The sequence below is a fragment of the Ovis aries genome, chromosome 2 (genome assembly GCF_016772045.2).
Source record: "Ovis aries strain OAR_USU_Benz2616 breed Rambouillet chromosome 2, ARS-UI_Ramb_v3.0, whole genome shotgun sequence".
Taxonomy (NCBI): domain Eukaryota; kingdom Metazoa; phylum Chordata; class Mammalia; order Artiodactyla; family Bovidae; genus Ovis; species Ovis aries.
Window position 1 is genome coordinate 245,140,882 of NC_056055.1, and position 14,597 is coordinate 245,155,478.

The 14,597-nt window shown below is 54.5% G+C and overlaps 1 protein-coding gene across 6 annotated transcripts in view; it reads left to right on the plus strand.

Annotated features, from left to right (window-relative positions):
* ECE1 (endothelin converting enzyme 1) overlaps positions 1-14,597 on the plus strand; it is a 121,138-nt gene that overhangs the window by 80,830 nt on the left and 25,711 nt on the right. For all 6 annotated transcript variants that reach the window (XM_004005152.6, XM_042244639.2, XM_027965562.3 and 3 more), the window contains 4 exons: positions 5,115-5,236; positions 6,283-6,429; positions 8,989-9,054; positions 10,178-10,369. In XM_004005152.6, coding sequence (XP_004005201.2) covers positions 5,115-5,236; positions 6,283-6,429; positions 8,989-9,054; positions 10,178-10,369 — 527 coding nt within the window. The remainder of the gene's footprint in view (positions 1-5,114; positions 5,237-6,282; positions 6,430-8,988; positions 9,055-10,177; positions 10,370-14,597) is intronic.

A 14,597-nucleotide genomic window follows, 5' to 3' on the forward strand; every position in this document is an offset into this window, starting at 1 on the left:
AGGAGCCTGGCGGGCTACAGTCTAAGGGGTGGCAAGAGTCGGATATGACTCAGTGACTGAGCGCGCACACACACTGGGTCCTAGACACTGCCCAGCCCCTTCCTCCTCGGCCGCTCTCCACTTCTGGGAAATAAACACAGTCTGGGGTGTTTTAAAGGAAACCAGGCTTTTCCTCAGGAGAAAATCAACTGTGCCTGATTTCACTTGGAAAACGAGCCTGCTCCCTCGGGCCCGAGTGATGGACGCCTTTGTCTGCGGAGCCCCAGGCACACCTTCCCTTGCTCTCAGCAGCTCCATGCTGTCCGCTGACTGTGGGGCAGCTTCGCTAGGTGCCCGGGCTTGTGGAAGGAATTTAGCAGTCTTTCTTTGTGGAACTTACATTCCCACAGGGGAGACAGTCAACAAATTAATGAGTTAATAAATGACATGGTTGTAAAGACTTCAGCTCAGTTCAGTTCAGTCACTCGCTCAGCCATGTCTGACTCTTTGCGACCTCATGGACTGCAGCACGCCAGGCCTCCCTGTCTATCACCAGCTCTTGGAGTTTACTCAAACTCATGTCCATCTGGTAGGTGATGCCATCCAACTGTCTCATCCTCTGTCGTCCCCTTTTCCTCCCACCTTCAATCTTTCCCAGCATCAGGGTCTTTTCCAATGAGTCAGATCTTCCCATCAGGTGGCCAAAGTACTGGAGTTTCAGCTTCAGCATCAGTCCTTCCAATAAATATTCAGGACTGATTCCCTTTAGGATGGACTGGTTGGATCTCCTTGCAGTCCAAGGGCCTCTCAAGAGTCTTGTCCAACACCACAGGTCAAAAGCATCAATTCTTTGGCGCTTAGCCTTCTTCACAGTCCAACTCTCACATCCATACATGACTACTGGAAAAACCATAGCCTTGACTAGATGGACCTTAGTCGGCCCTGGGGTAGGAGTGTGGGATCAAGAGGGAGGGAACAGAAGACAGGCTCGAGCTGGAGGCGGCGAGGCCCAGGTCATTCAGGGCAGTGTTTCCCAACCTTTTCTAATGACTGCCCCCTCCCTAAAATCTTAACCCCACAGATATACTGTATGCTTGTTTCTGTACTGTTCTTGTGGTTTAGTCACTCACTAAGTCGTGTCCAACTCTTTTGTGACCCCCATGGTCTATAAGCTGCCAGGCTTCTCTGTCCATGGAATTTCCAGGCAAGAGTACTGGAGAGGATTGCCATTTCCTTCTCCGGGAGATCTTCCCAGCCCAGGGATCAAACCTGCATCTCCTGCACTGGCAAGAGGGTTCTTTACCACTGAGCCACCAGGGAAGCCCTGTATGTGTTCATAAAATAAGATGTTTCTAGGGACTTTACTGGTGGTCCAGTGGTTAAGACTTCGCCTTCTAGTGCCGGTGGGGCAGGGGGCGGGTGGTGGTGTGTGGCTTCAGTCCCTGGTTGGGGAGCGAAGATCCCATATGCCTCATGGCCAAAGAAATCACAACCATAAAACAGAAGGAATACTGTAAAAATTCAACCAAGGGAAAAAAAAAGTCCACATTTTTTTTAAAAAAAAGGCTGTGCTTCCAGTGCAGAGGGTACAGGTTTGATCCCTGGTCAGAGAATGAAGATTCTGCATGCTGCTTGGCACAGCCAAGGAAACAAAAAGAACAAGATGGTTCTGCTATTCAAGAATTAATTTTCTCCCCACTTTAGGAGCAGTATTAGCCTCATTGAGAATGCATGCTGTAGGGCCCTCTAGGCAATATTAGGGAATGTGTATACTCCTATGCCTCTTTGAGCTAAAAATATTCAGGACAGCAGCTCCGTCGACTGCCCCCAAGGTTCCACATGGATGTCTGATAGATCTCAAATGTAAAATAGCTGAAATCCGAAGTGCTGGTTCCATTCATGGAACCTGCCTTCCTCCGCCCACTTGTGTAGCTCAGCGCCCCCGGCTCCGGCTGGGGGAACCTGGCAGCGTCTCAACTCCTGCTTCCTCTCGTGTTCCCCCCACTGGCTTCTCGGTCCTTCTTTCTGCCACCCTGCCCCTGCCCTGAGCATTGCTCCATTGCTCTGCTGGTCTGTTGCAGCGAGCTCCCAGCTGGCCGTCTCACCCTGGCTCCTGTCCCGCAAAGAGTCTGCGGGGTCGCAGGTGCCTTTGAGCGAGGAGGAAGGAGAGGAGGTGGAAAAGATGCCATGGGTGGTCCTGAGGGGCGCAGGAGCCAGGTGGGGTGGGGGGTGGTGGAGGAACTTGGCCTGCTCCCAGGGCTCCAGCCTCAGCCTGCATGGACAGGTGCTGGGAACGGAGCGTGCTCAGTCCCCGAAGGCCTCATCCTCTGTCCCTCCCTGCCCCCCGCGCCACCTCCTTTCCTCCCCTTGCCAGTCTCCCCTGGGCCCTGGCCTCAGCACCCTCTTGGCCCCCAGATACAGCTTCTTCCTCATCAGACGCAGGCTCTGGGCTCCGTTCTTTCTGCGCCCATCGCTGCAGGCTGCCGTGTGCCTGCCCGGTGCAGGGGGAGCAGGGGGGCTCGGCCGTGGACTGGTGGGCAAGGCCGCCAAGCCCCACGTCGGCAGTCGCTCCGCATCTTCGTGCTTCCTTCCCAGAGCTCCGGCACGGCATTCTCGGGCCCCCCGCCATCCTGTTTAAAGCCCCTGGACTTGCTCCTTGTAGCATCACCCCACGCATAATCAGAGGTCTTGTGTGGACCACGCTGTTGTCCATCTGGCCCGTCAAGCTGCGGACCTCACGCTGCCACACCTGTGTGTCCCAAGTTGCCCAGTGCCTCCTTCTCCCCCAGCCCGGCAGCCCCCAAACCGCTGGAGCTTAGTAAACATTTGTGAGGAATTGAGCCGAGGTTGACCACAGGGGTGTGGAGCCAGGAGGAAGGAAGTTTGAAGCTGAGAGGGAAGTCGAGACATTCCACCTCCCAGCCATCATTCGGGGTTGTATCTGATGGGTCTGCCTGGAACTCGCTGTAATGAGCACAGCCAGGCTGTTCCTTGGGAGTCTTTATTTGGGCCTCTTATCTCAGTGGCCTTGAGGCCGTGAAGAAGAGAGATACTAGGCCCTTCTGTGGGCCAGAGCATGCAGAACGTGCCTCCCCTGACACTGGTCTGGCATTTCAAGGTCATGGCCAGAGCCAGCTGAGGGCAGTGGGATGCTGGGGTCTGGTGAGCAGTGATGGTTCTTCAACAGCCTAGCTGCTGGGGGATGCTGCCGTAGAAATGAGGCCCCTGGGAGGTGGTGGGAGCCCCCACTTTGCATTCCCTGATGTTCTGCTTGGAGAGTCTGGGGAGCCGGACAGCTCTCGCCCCATCTGGCCCCCCCTCCCCGCCCCCAGAAGGCTCTTCTCACACTCCAGGAGGGCCCAGGGGGCGCTCAGTTGTCTCCAGGGCTCAGCAGTGGTCCCCGGTAAACTCCAGGGCTGTGTGTACCCTCCACAGCCCCGCAGCACACCCCCGGACCTCCGTCTCCATACCACCCTTCAAACTCCCATCCCGTTCAGGGCCGTCTCCTTGACTGCAGCCAGATGGGGCTGACGTTCTCTGCCAGTGGTCCCCGTGACGCTGTTTATGGTAAGAATTGGAGGGCAGGGGCGTGCTCGGGAGAAGGGCTGGGAAAGCTGATTAGACCGGTCAGGAAATGACTCCCGCCCTTGTGAAACAGGCTCCGCCAAACATTTCTTTTCTCCCAGGCCCTTTTACGCTTCCTTGCTTTGCTTCATCCTGTCCAACTCCCCCGCACCCAACCAGACCCAATACCCTTTCCCTTCATTTCTGCCTGGTGAGTAACTTTTTGTCTTTCAGAACTGGCTCAAACAGTAGAACATCCTCTGGAGACCCTCCCCTGTAGGCCCTCCCCACTCCACCAAAGGCTGTGACCTTTCTGTAGGTGGCAGAACCATTTACGTTAGTGAACGCACACCCTGTCTTGAGGGTGCGTCTTTGCATGCCTGAGTCACCATTAGACCGGGAGCTCCCCAGAGGCAGGAGCGGGTCTCAGTCATGTCCGTGAAACCTTATGCCCGGTCTGGTACCTGTAGGTGCTCAGCATGGAGGCCCTTCGTGAACAAGTCTCTGAGGAGAAGCCTCTTAGTCAAGGTGGCCTCTGAGAGGCCTTGGAAGCTGAGTGCGGTGTGAGTGTCCGATGCAGAAGGCTAGAGGGAGCTTTTTCTTTATGCGTTTCCTTGTTTAGTATTTGTGTTTATTTGTATTTGTATTTATTCCTTCAAAAGGAAGCTCCATGGGGACAAGGACATTGTCTTTTGTGTCCCCTAAGCTGGCACAGAGCCTGGCATAGAGTTAGCAACTAGTACCTGCTTCGTGAACGAATGGATACACTTTTGCCAGAAGAGTCTTCATGAAGGAAGTGGGGTGTAGGGAGTCTCTCCAGGAAGCAGAGGGAGAGGTTTCAGGATCCAGGAGGAGGAGTGAGGAGGAGTGCCCCAGGGGAGCCAGATGAACAGACACAGACCGCCCCGTCACCTCCAGTGGGTGCGGACAGGCTTGGGCACATGCAGGAGCCTGGTCCTCAGCAGGTAGCATCGGGACCAGGGCCCCAGGGGCAAGGAGAAGGGCCAGGGGTTCCCAGGGGTCCCCGGGTGAGGCACTGAGGTGCTGCTCGTGGGGGTGGGAAGGGGTGTGGCAAAGGGCCTCTGTGTCAACTCGAGGTCAGACGAAGCTGCCCAGCCCCACTGAGGAAGGGCACTGAAAGCCAGTCTGTAATGAGCGAGGCCCTTCAAGCTCTGCCCAAGTCCAGTCTTGATCACAAGAGAGGTTCTCAGAAATCTGGGAAGAAAGCCCCAAGACAGGCATCTGTCCCACACGCCAGGCAGGGGAGTGTGGGCCGCATGCTGGCTGGCAGGGAAGCCGACCACCGTCTGCCATCCCGGGACAGGTCTGAGAAGGCGTCCAGCGGAGATGGAGAAGCGCAGGCTCCTCTCTCTGCGTGCAGCCGGCTGAAGTGAGGAACCCTCCAGCATGCCCGCTGCGGTGGTCGCATCTCTGCTCTGACCCGGCTCCTCGCCTGCACTGACAGGCCCCTGTGCCAGCCCTTTGCACAACTGAGGACACCTGAGCTCTCCCGGGGCCGCCCAGCGTGGGGACAGGCATGTGCCATCAACCACTGTCCTTTGTTGTTCCAGAAAACTCCACGGCCAGCGTGAGCGAGGCAGAGAGAAAGGCCCAGGTGTACTACCGAGCCTGCATGAATGAAACCAGGATTGAGGAGCTCAAGGCCAAACCTCTGATAGAGCTCATCAAGAAGGTGGGCCCCTGCCCCCGTCTCCCCTGCCATGCCCCCTGCCCCCTGCCCCCTGCCCCCTGCCCGAACTGCTGGCTTCCACCGCCAGGGCCCAGCCACCTTACACCTTACCCAGCCGGGTCGTGGAGTCTGCTGACATGTGTCAGGCTGCCTGAGCGTGTGTGTATGTGTGTGCGCGCATCTCTGTATCAATGGGGATGTCTGTCGTGTGTGTGTGTGTGTGTGTGTGTGTGTGTGTCTGGGCATCTGTGAGTGGGACAAGGGCTGCGTTTACAGGGAAAATGTTTCTCTTCCTGGCTGCTTCCATTCCCTCAGAGGGGATGTTTGTGTGTGCAGAGGGGTGTGTCTCGCAAGGACCAGCAGAAACTCTGGGGTCAGAAGCAGAGCCCTCCCGGTGAGGAGGGCCACACTGACCCTCGGGGCCACACTGGCACCCCATCCCCCTCAGCTGAATGCCCTCCCGGGCACTGTCCAGTCAGCCTTGGAGGGACCCTGAGGGGAGCCACCCAAGGCTGGCCAGGCTGCCCGGCGCACACAGAAGGGTGGGCGTGGGTGTTCCCAGGGGCCTGCTGTTCCCCTGAGGCCCCACTCCCAGGTGGGCTGCCGGGGAGCCCTGAGGCAGGGTGGGGGACCGTGGGCACCCACCTGGACAGCCTCCCCTATGGCACAGGCAGAGAACATTAGAAAGTCCCAACTCGGAGAGAGACTCTATTAGACCTTAGCTCATCAACCTTATAAAGAATATGGACCCATTTTTTTTATGGGCACAATTGAATTTCTGCTTTAATAGAAATTACATTCACACGATTGATTATTCAAAAATGAACAGATTCAGGAAAAGTCAGCCACCTCGGAAGCAGGAGCCATGTTCTCATGACTCAGTGATCAGAAACCCCCAGTAAAGACAGACCAGAACTCTCATTTGCTCCTGAGGCCCAGAGAGGTCAAAGGACTGCAGAAGGTCACACAGCATGTCCACTGCGGAAGCAGAACCCACGTCTAGCCTTCAGCCAGCTCATCCCCCCCACGTCCCCTCTCCCTCCCCACAGCTCGGCGGCTGGAACATCACGGAACCCTGGGACAAGGACAACTTCCAGGACACCCTGCAGGTGGTCACATCCCACTACCACACCTCCCCCTTCTTCTCTGTCTACGTCAGTGCCGACTCCAAGAATTCCAATAGCAACGTGATCCAGGTGAGTGGCCTGGGGTTCTAGGGCGAGGACGGGCCTGATGTGTGTTCACAAGTGGCTGGGTGGGGTGGGCTGCAGACCTGCCCTGGGCAACAGGCTTCCGGTTCCTGAGCTTGCTGTCTCTGGAGGCTCCCCACTGTGAGATTTAGGGCAGGAAAGTTGTTAAAGGGCAGGCTTGTCCTCCTTGGGTAGGTGGGGTACCACAGTGCAGGTGAATTTGGGGGATTCTGATCGGTCCATGGGCCCCAGGGGTGATGTCAAGTCCTGGGCACAGCCGGAGCTGCCTCCTGGTCACCCCACCTCTGTCTCCAGCTTTCGTGGCTCTGCTTGGAATAGCTTTGAGTCCACCTGTTCCCACCAGAGCCTGCCGCAGACAGCACACCCAGGGGAGCCGCAGCCCTGGTCTGCCCACTCTTAGGTGCCAAAGTGAGAAACCCAAGCTTCTCCTGGGTTTCTCCCCGCCTCTACCACTCACTCACTGTGTGACCATGGGGAGTGCCTCAGCCTCTCTGAGCTGCAGTTTCCTTATCCGTCAAATGAACTATAGTAACACCTACTCCAGGTATGTCAGAGCGTGGCCAAAGGCTTTGTTACGAGCTATCAGGGATTGACCCTGCCTCCGTGCCCAGCACCCAGCAAGCCCTTCACGGGTACTGTCTCCTTGTATTCTCATCCCAGCTCTGAGGGCTTGATGGTTCCCCATCTTCCAGCTGGAGAGGCTGAGGATCAGAAAGGTTCAATAGCTTGTCTAAGGTGACATAGCTCTGAGTGATTCTGGACTGCTCATTATCTTGGGAAGTGGTTAATTAAACAGAGACAGTCTGCAGATCCTTGGAGTTTAAAGAGGAGGATGGCTCTGGCCCATGAGAAGGGCCCTGAACCCCTGCAGCTGACCACATGTGTCTGTCCCCTCACTGGAGGGCCATCCCAGTGGTGGCCCCTGCTACCAGCTTGTGCTTTGCCGGGGTCCAGCCCCGGTGGATCCAGGGAATTCAAAGGGTGGATGGAGTCGGCGAGGAAAAAACTTATTTATTTATTAATATAAGATTAGATTAGGTAGAAATAGTGTAGTAGGAAAACTAAGTGTAAAAAGAAGGCTGAATAACTTGGTTTACGTGGGAAGCCAATAAAGTTCCAGAGAAGGAGTTTGCACCATCTACGTTAGGCCACCGGTGTCCTCTTGAATATCGGGGGTGCCCCGCCTTGGGCTCCCTCTCGCGTGGTTCTTAAAAGCCGGGGCAAGTAAGTAGACATGGTGAGCCTCCATGCCCCAGATAGGAATTCAGCCAGAAATTAGAGAGGAGACATGGGGGAAACCAGTCCAGCGACTGGCCCTGGCCTCTATTGTCTAGAAAGGCCTTTTATACCTTTCTGATTGTACATAGAGATCAATGGGTAATACAAAATTATGCAGCGTTAGCAGTCCAGACTCTTATTAAAACCAGGCTTTTCTCTCTGCATACCTAATTGTATACACAAGTCTTAGGTGATTTACATCATCTTCTGGCCAAAAAAGGCCAATTAACATTTTACAGCCTTTTTTCTGATAAGGGTATGTCAACCAGAAGACTTACTTGTGTTGATCTTCACAAAGTCCGGTGCCACTCTCAGAAAGCACTAAATGAAGTTACATTCTTACATAGCAAAGATACAGCAATTTATAACAAGTAAAAGGAGTACAGTGATTTATAACAAAAGAAAAGTAATTAACTCAAAAGTCTAGTGTTGCTAGCATCAAAACTACTATATATCTTTTTCTACATCCCGATTACATTGATTAACATCCTCCCAGGTGCCTAAAAGATAAAGAATATGGAGGCCTGGTGGCAATCATTGAGTCAACAGTGAAAACCCGTCACCAATATGATTTTTAGCTCTTTAGAAAAGGCTCTGTATCTTTAAGATGCTTTAAGCTTTGTGCCTCTCGCGGTTGGGGGGCTGTAAGCAATTCACAAGCTGTAAAAGGTCCGGGGGAACCTGTTAGGCAAGCTAGAGAGTTATCAGAGGGGGTTTAACTGAAACATCCCTTTCAAATGCGGAAGACTAAAGCCCTGAGTTGACTTTTTCCAGAGAATATCAGAAGAGTGGAAAAGCAGGCAGATTCTTATTTTTGGGGGGGTGGATGCTCAGGAAATTCCAGGGGGAAAACCTGAGGTCTGATTAGCCTTGCCATCAGAGCTCTGCTGCATGACCTTGTCACGGGTGGAATTCCTCACGCTGGCTCCCGGCAGTGCTTCTGTGTGCTCCCATCCCTTTGTTGCTCTGTGCCTGCTGTCCATGGGGCTGGTGGAGGCTGCGTGGGTATGCGTGCACAGGTGTGCGTGCATGGGCATGTGTGTGCAGGTGTGTGTGTATGGGTGTGCATGCACAGGTGTGCATACATGGGTATGTGTGCACAGGTGTGCGTGCATGGGTATGCGTGCGCAGGTGTGTGCGTGGGTATGCGTGCATGTGTATGCGTGCACAGGTGTGTGTGCATGGGTATACATGTATGGGTATGCGTGTGCATGGGTGTGCATGCATGATAGCAGATTTCCCTCTCACCCCTACTTTTCTCTCCAGGTGGACCAGTCTGGCCTGGGCTTACCCTCAAGAGATTATTACCTGAACAAAACTGAGAACGAGAAGGTGGGTGTGCCTCTTCCCAGAGAGTGGGTCCTACCCAGCCTACCTTTCTCCGTGGTTTGTCCCCTTCAGTGACCCCTCAGTATCCACCCCTCTGCAGGTCTTTGAAGCTAGAGAAGCATACAGGGGTCCCTTACCTAGCAGTCCCTGGCAGGGGGAGGGGCGTCATTTGTCCCCATTTTAGAGTGAAGCTCTTCCACGTACCGCCCTGTGGGCCCAGGGGACAGGGGACAGGGGTCATCTGTTCCCGTTCCAGAGAGAAGCAGATCCAACGGCCACTACCTCTGGCCTTCCTGGTAACCCTGCAGGTCCTGAACGCCTCCAAACGTCATTCCTCTCAGCTGTCATGTGCATATTATTTTTCCCTGGCCTGTTTCGGAGGAGGAAATAAGGCTCAGAGATGCTGAGTGACCTGCTCAAGGTCACACAGCCCGCCGTCAGTGGTGAGGTTGAGCTTCTCATCTAGATCCACTGACTCCAAACCGCCTGCCCCCTCCCTCCCTCCGGCTGTTTCCCGTGATGTCCCAGGGAGACGTGGCCTGAGCTTCATCATCTTTCCATTCACGAGCCCACCCACTTGTATTGAGTGAATGTGTACTAAGTGCCTGATGCTGGGGAGTCAGTGGTCCACGAGGCCCGCCTGCTTCCCGCTCTGTGGGACTTCGAGTCTAGGAGAAGAGCAGATGTTAAATAACTCGCCACCAGATTCAAGGCATAGTGAGCAATTGTGCTAAGGGAAGGGCGAGCTGAGAAGGTAACCTGAGGCTCTAATTCAGATCTGGGGACCCGGCAGAGCAGAGTGGTTCGGAAGTAGTGTGTTCCAAGATAAGAACTGAGCAGTGGCCCCGCTGGTGGCTTTCATGTGACGGGCGTCCCAGAGGGAGTGTGGGCCGGGACAGCAGAGACCGACCCATGTGGGGCCCTGGATGGGCCTTATCCTGGGGGCCATGGGGAGCCAGTGATGGCGTATGCTGCCAAAACCATTCGTGAAGCTGGTTTCCTGGGTAGAACCCCCAGCTCCCTGGCTGCCTGCTCAGGGCTGCCCTGACTGCCCACCCCTGGCCCAGCTTGTCCAGCGGGCAGTGGGTGGCAGCCACTGATGGAAGTGGGGGGCTGGGTCCCACAGGTGCTGACGGGATACCTGAACTACATGGTCCAGCTGGGGAAGCTGCTGGGCGGGGGTGCCGAGGACACCATCCGGCCCCAGATGCAGCAGATCCTGGACTTTGAGACGGCGCTGGCCAACATCACCATCCCCCAGGAGAAGCGCCGGGACGAGGAACTCATTTACCACAAAGTGACGGCGGCTGAGCTGCAGGTAGCCGAGTCAGCTGACGTGGAGGCTGGGGCGGCCACGAAATTGAGGATGCAGGGCGCTGGGCTGGGGGTGTGGACACCTCCTTCACCAGAATAGCCCCACGAAGCACAGGGGTGGTTGTTATCACCAATTCACAGATGGCACTGAGGCTTAGAGAGGTCGAGTTGCCGGCAGGTCACACAGCCAGTGACACCAAGCTGGTCTCTTGCTGTACACCAGGCTGCTTTTCTGAAACTGTAGTTAGCTGGGGAGACTCTGTGTTCGTGACAATATCGAATCGTACTGGTTGGGTGCGTCCATTCTCTCGAGCTCCTGGAGCCTGGCACGTAGCAAATAAACACGGCAAATAAATCTGATGTCACCTCCCTTTTACCAAGCCGGGAGGTTAGGTGATGTGCTCAAGGCCTCCAGGCTTCTAAGTGGCAGGGGAGCTGAGACCTGGATTCAGGCTTGGCTCACTGGAGCTCTGCTCTTGACCATGACCCCTGCGGCCTCCTGGAGCTGTAGCAGGGTTGAGGTCAGCTCTGTATGACTCTCTACTGGGTGTAACCCATCTAAGAAGCCACTGTTTTCCTCTGTAGATCAGTTCAGTTCAGTCCAGTCACTCAGTCGTGTCCGACTCTTTGCGACCCCATGGACTGCAGGACACCAGGCCTCCCTGTCCATCACCAACTCCCAGAGTTTACTCAAACTCATGTCTATTGAGTTGGTGATGCCATCCAACCATCTCATCCTCTGTCATCCCCTTCTCCTCCCACCTTCAATCTTTCCCAGCATCAGGGTCTTTTCCAATGAGTCAGATCTTCCCATCAGGTGGCCAAAGTATTGGAGTTTCAGTTTCAGCATCAGTCCTTCCAATGTATATTCAGGACTGATTTCCTTTAGGATGGACTGGTTGGATCTCCTTGCAGTCCAAGGGTCTCTCAAGAGTCTTCTCCAACACCACAGTTCAAAAGCATCAATTCTTTGGCACTCAGCTTTCTTTATAGTCCAACTCTCACATCCGTACATGATTACTGAAAAAACCATAGCCTTGAATAGACAGATCTTTGTTGGCAAAGTAATGTCTCTGCTTTTTAATATGCTGTCTAGGTTGGTCATAACTTTTCTTCCAAGGAGCAAGCGTCTTTTAATTTCATGGCTGTAGTCACCATCTGCAGTGATTTTGGAGCCTAAAAAAATAAAGTCTGTCACTGTTTCCACTGTTTCCTAATCTATTTCCCATGAAGTGATGGGACCAGATGCCATGATCTTAGTTTTCTGAATGTTGAGCTTTAAGCCAACTTTTCACTCTCCTCTTTCACTTTCATCAAGAGGCTCTTTAGTTCTTCTTCACTTTCTGCCATAAGGGTGGTGTCCTTTGTCATCTGCCTATCTATCTGAGGTTATTGATATTTCTCCCGGCAATCTTGGTTCCTCTATAGATTGGCCTCTACCGAAGGCTGCCCCCTGGTGGCTGCCTGGGACTTGCAGGTGATGAACTGGCCTCGGTTGCTTCTTTCTTCTTTTTATATTTGTTTGTTTTTATTTACTTATTTGGCTGCACGGAGTCTTGGTTGCAGCACGTGGTCTCTTTAGTTGTGGCTTGCAGACTCTTCGTGGTAGCACGTGGGATCTAGTTTCCTGACCAGGGATGGAACCTGGATCTCCTGCCTTGAGCGAATGGCGTCTTCACCACTGGACCACCAGGGAAGTCCTCTTCCTTCTTTCTGGCTCATGGCGTGCCGGCCTTCCCCCAGGCCCCGGGGTCACAGAGGGGTCAGCAGAAAGGCTTCGATCAATCTTCCTGTTTCCCGCCATCGCCTGGCTCCCCCCTAGGAAGGATGTCCCGGCCACCTCTGCCCGAGTCCTGCCCGTCCATTCGAGTTCAGCTCATTTTCTCTCCTTTTCGGAAGAATACCGGGACCCCTACCGCTTTTCTGTCTCCATCTCTGCCTCCAGCAAGTGTCCATAGGATCATGCTGGGGCCGTGCTTCCGGGTGAGCTGGGGACACCGGCGAGGAAGCAAGCTCAGTCTCATTGCCTCGAGCTTTGTGCAGAAGAGGCAGAGCCCTGGAGCCAGGGCAGGGCAGAGTCAGGGAGGGTGAGTCTCACACTGGGGTGAGCGGGAGCCAGGCTGAGTGGGTGTCCCAGGTGGGGACACAGCCCACACAAGCCTGGGGACGAGGGCCAGAGAGCCCAGCCTCCTTCTGGGTGCCAGCTGCCCTTTAGGTCCCCGGAGAAGCTGGCATCGTGGGGAGTGGTGCCGAGTGGGTTGTTATGGAGATCAGAGGCCTGTGCTGGGCACCATCTGGCACTGTTTTTTCCTCTCCGAGGCCAGGAAGTCGAGGGAGATGCTGTTTGCTGATACGACTTGATTTGGTTTGCTTCAGCTGCCTGGTTCTCAGCCCAGACGGGCTCCGGCGGTCCCTGTCCCCCCTACAGTGGCCACGAAGCCCAAGAGTGGCTGAGAAAGCAGTCACCCTGGGTGCATCTGCCCCAGAGTGGCTTGTAGGCTCCACCCCCAGACGCCCTTTCACCATTTCAACAAGCTTTTGCTCTGTTCTTCCAAGTAGAAAGGAAAAGCTTTTCCCCCCTCCCAGCTGCAGAACTCCCCAGGTGGAGAGGATTTTAGCAGGGGCAGCAGCCTGGAGCGGTGTGAGCGGAGGACTGCTCGAGCCCAGCGCCGCCACCAGCCTTGGGCCAGTCACATAACCCCCTCCTCCTCGAGCCTTGGTTTCCTTCCTTATAAAGTGGGCTTTGCTCGCTCATTCACACCTGCGGTGTTCCAGAACACAGAGACAGATGAGGGCAGATCCTACCCTCATAAGGGGCAGCGGTTCTTACCTGCCCTTCTTTTTCACGTTTATTCTTTATATTTCTGACCGCGCTGGATCTCCTTGTGGTGCACTTTCTCCAGTGGTTCTTACCCGCACCCGCCCTTCTTTTTCACATGTATTCTTTATATTTCTGACCGCGCTGGATCTCCGTCGCGGTGCACTTTCTCTGGTTGCAGCTAGCGGGACGACTCTGTGGGGGTGCGTGGGCTTCTCGTTGTGGTAGCTTCTCTTGTTACAGCTCACGGGCTCTAGAGCACAGGCTTAATGGTTGTGGCACACGGGCCTAGCTGCCCCGTGGCGTGTGAGATCCTCCTGGGTCAGGCAGGGAACCCGTGGACCCTGCACTGGCAGGCAGACTCGCAACCGCTTGACCACCAGGAAAGCCTGGTTCTTACCTTTAAGTCACAGAATTTTTTGAGTCCAGGTTGAAAGGTGCGGAGTGTCTCCAAGGGGATGGGGACATATTACAAAATGATGTCTAGTGTTTAAAGAAGTGCTGGGCGCCTGAGGCCTGGTGTCCTGGCTGAGAATCTGCCTGCCCTGCCCATGGGGTTGCATGATGATGGGATGAGGCAAAGGCTGAGGTCTCAGACTTTGCAAACTGGCCTGCAATCTGCACATGCGACAGTCATCGATCCTGGCACTGTTCCTGTGTCATCAGTGATGATAGCCCATGTCTCCAGCCCTGAACCAATTTGATTCATTTAACCCCTGGACAGGAGAGAATGTCGTTTTGTTCCTTGGTATCTGGAAATGTAATCTTCTTCCTATACTTCAGGTGACTCAGGAAAAGGCATCCCAGCCTTTCACAGTGTGGTTCTAAGAAGACATGTCTGGTTCCAGGCAAGCCCCCAGCAGTACAGTCTGAATTGAGGACCGTGAATCGGACCTCCTTCTGCTTCTCTAAGGGGCCTGAGGCCCTTCCTGTTCCTTCCTGGGACCTTCCACATCAGAGATTGACTGGGAATGAGCCCCATCCTCTGCTCTAAATTCTCTGGCCGAGGTGGAATCTGGGAGCATGCGTTCTCTCCCTTTGCATGCCTCCTTGAGCTGGGGGCTTGGTGACCAGCAGGACTTTTCTTTGGCAGCAAGTGTGGAAAGTAGAGCTCATCTGTGTACCTCAAAGGCTTAGAGTCACAAGTGGAAGGTCCTGATTGGTTAAAACAGCTGTCTCCATGGACACGGGCCCAAGCACACAAGTTTTAAGCTAGATGTTCGCTAAAGCAATAAAGCGGAGAAGGCAATGGCACCCCACTCCAGTACTCTTGCCTGGAAAGTCCCATGGATGGAGGAGCCTGGTGGGCTGCAGTCTGTGGGGTCACAAAGAGTCAGACATGACTGAGCGACTTCCTTTCACTTTTCACTTTCATGCATAGGAGAAGGAAATGGCAATCCATTCCAGTGTTCTT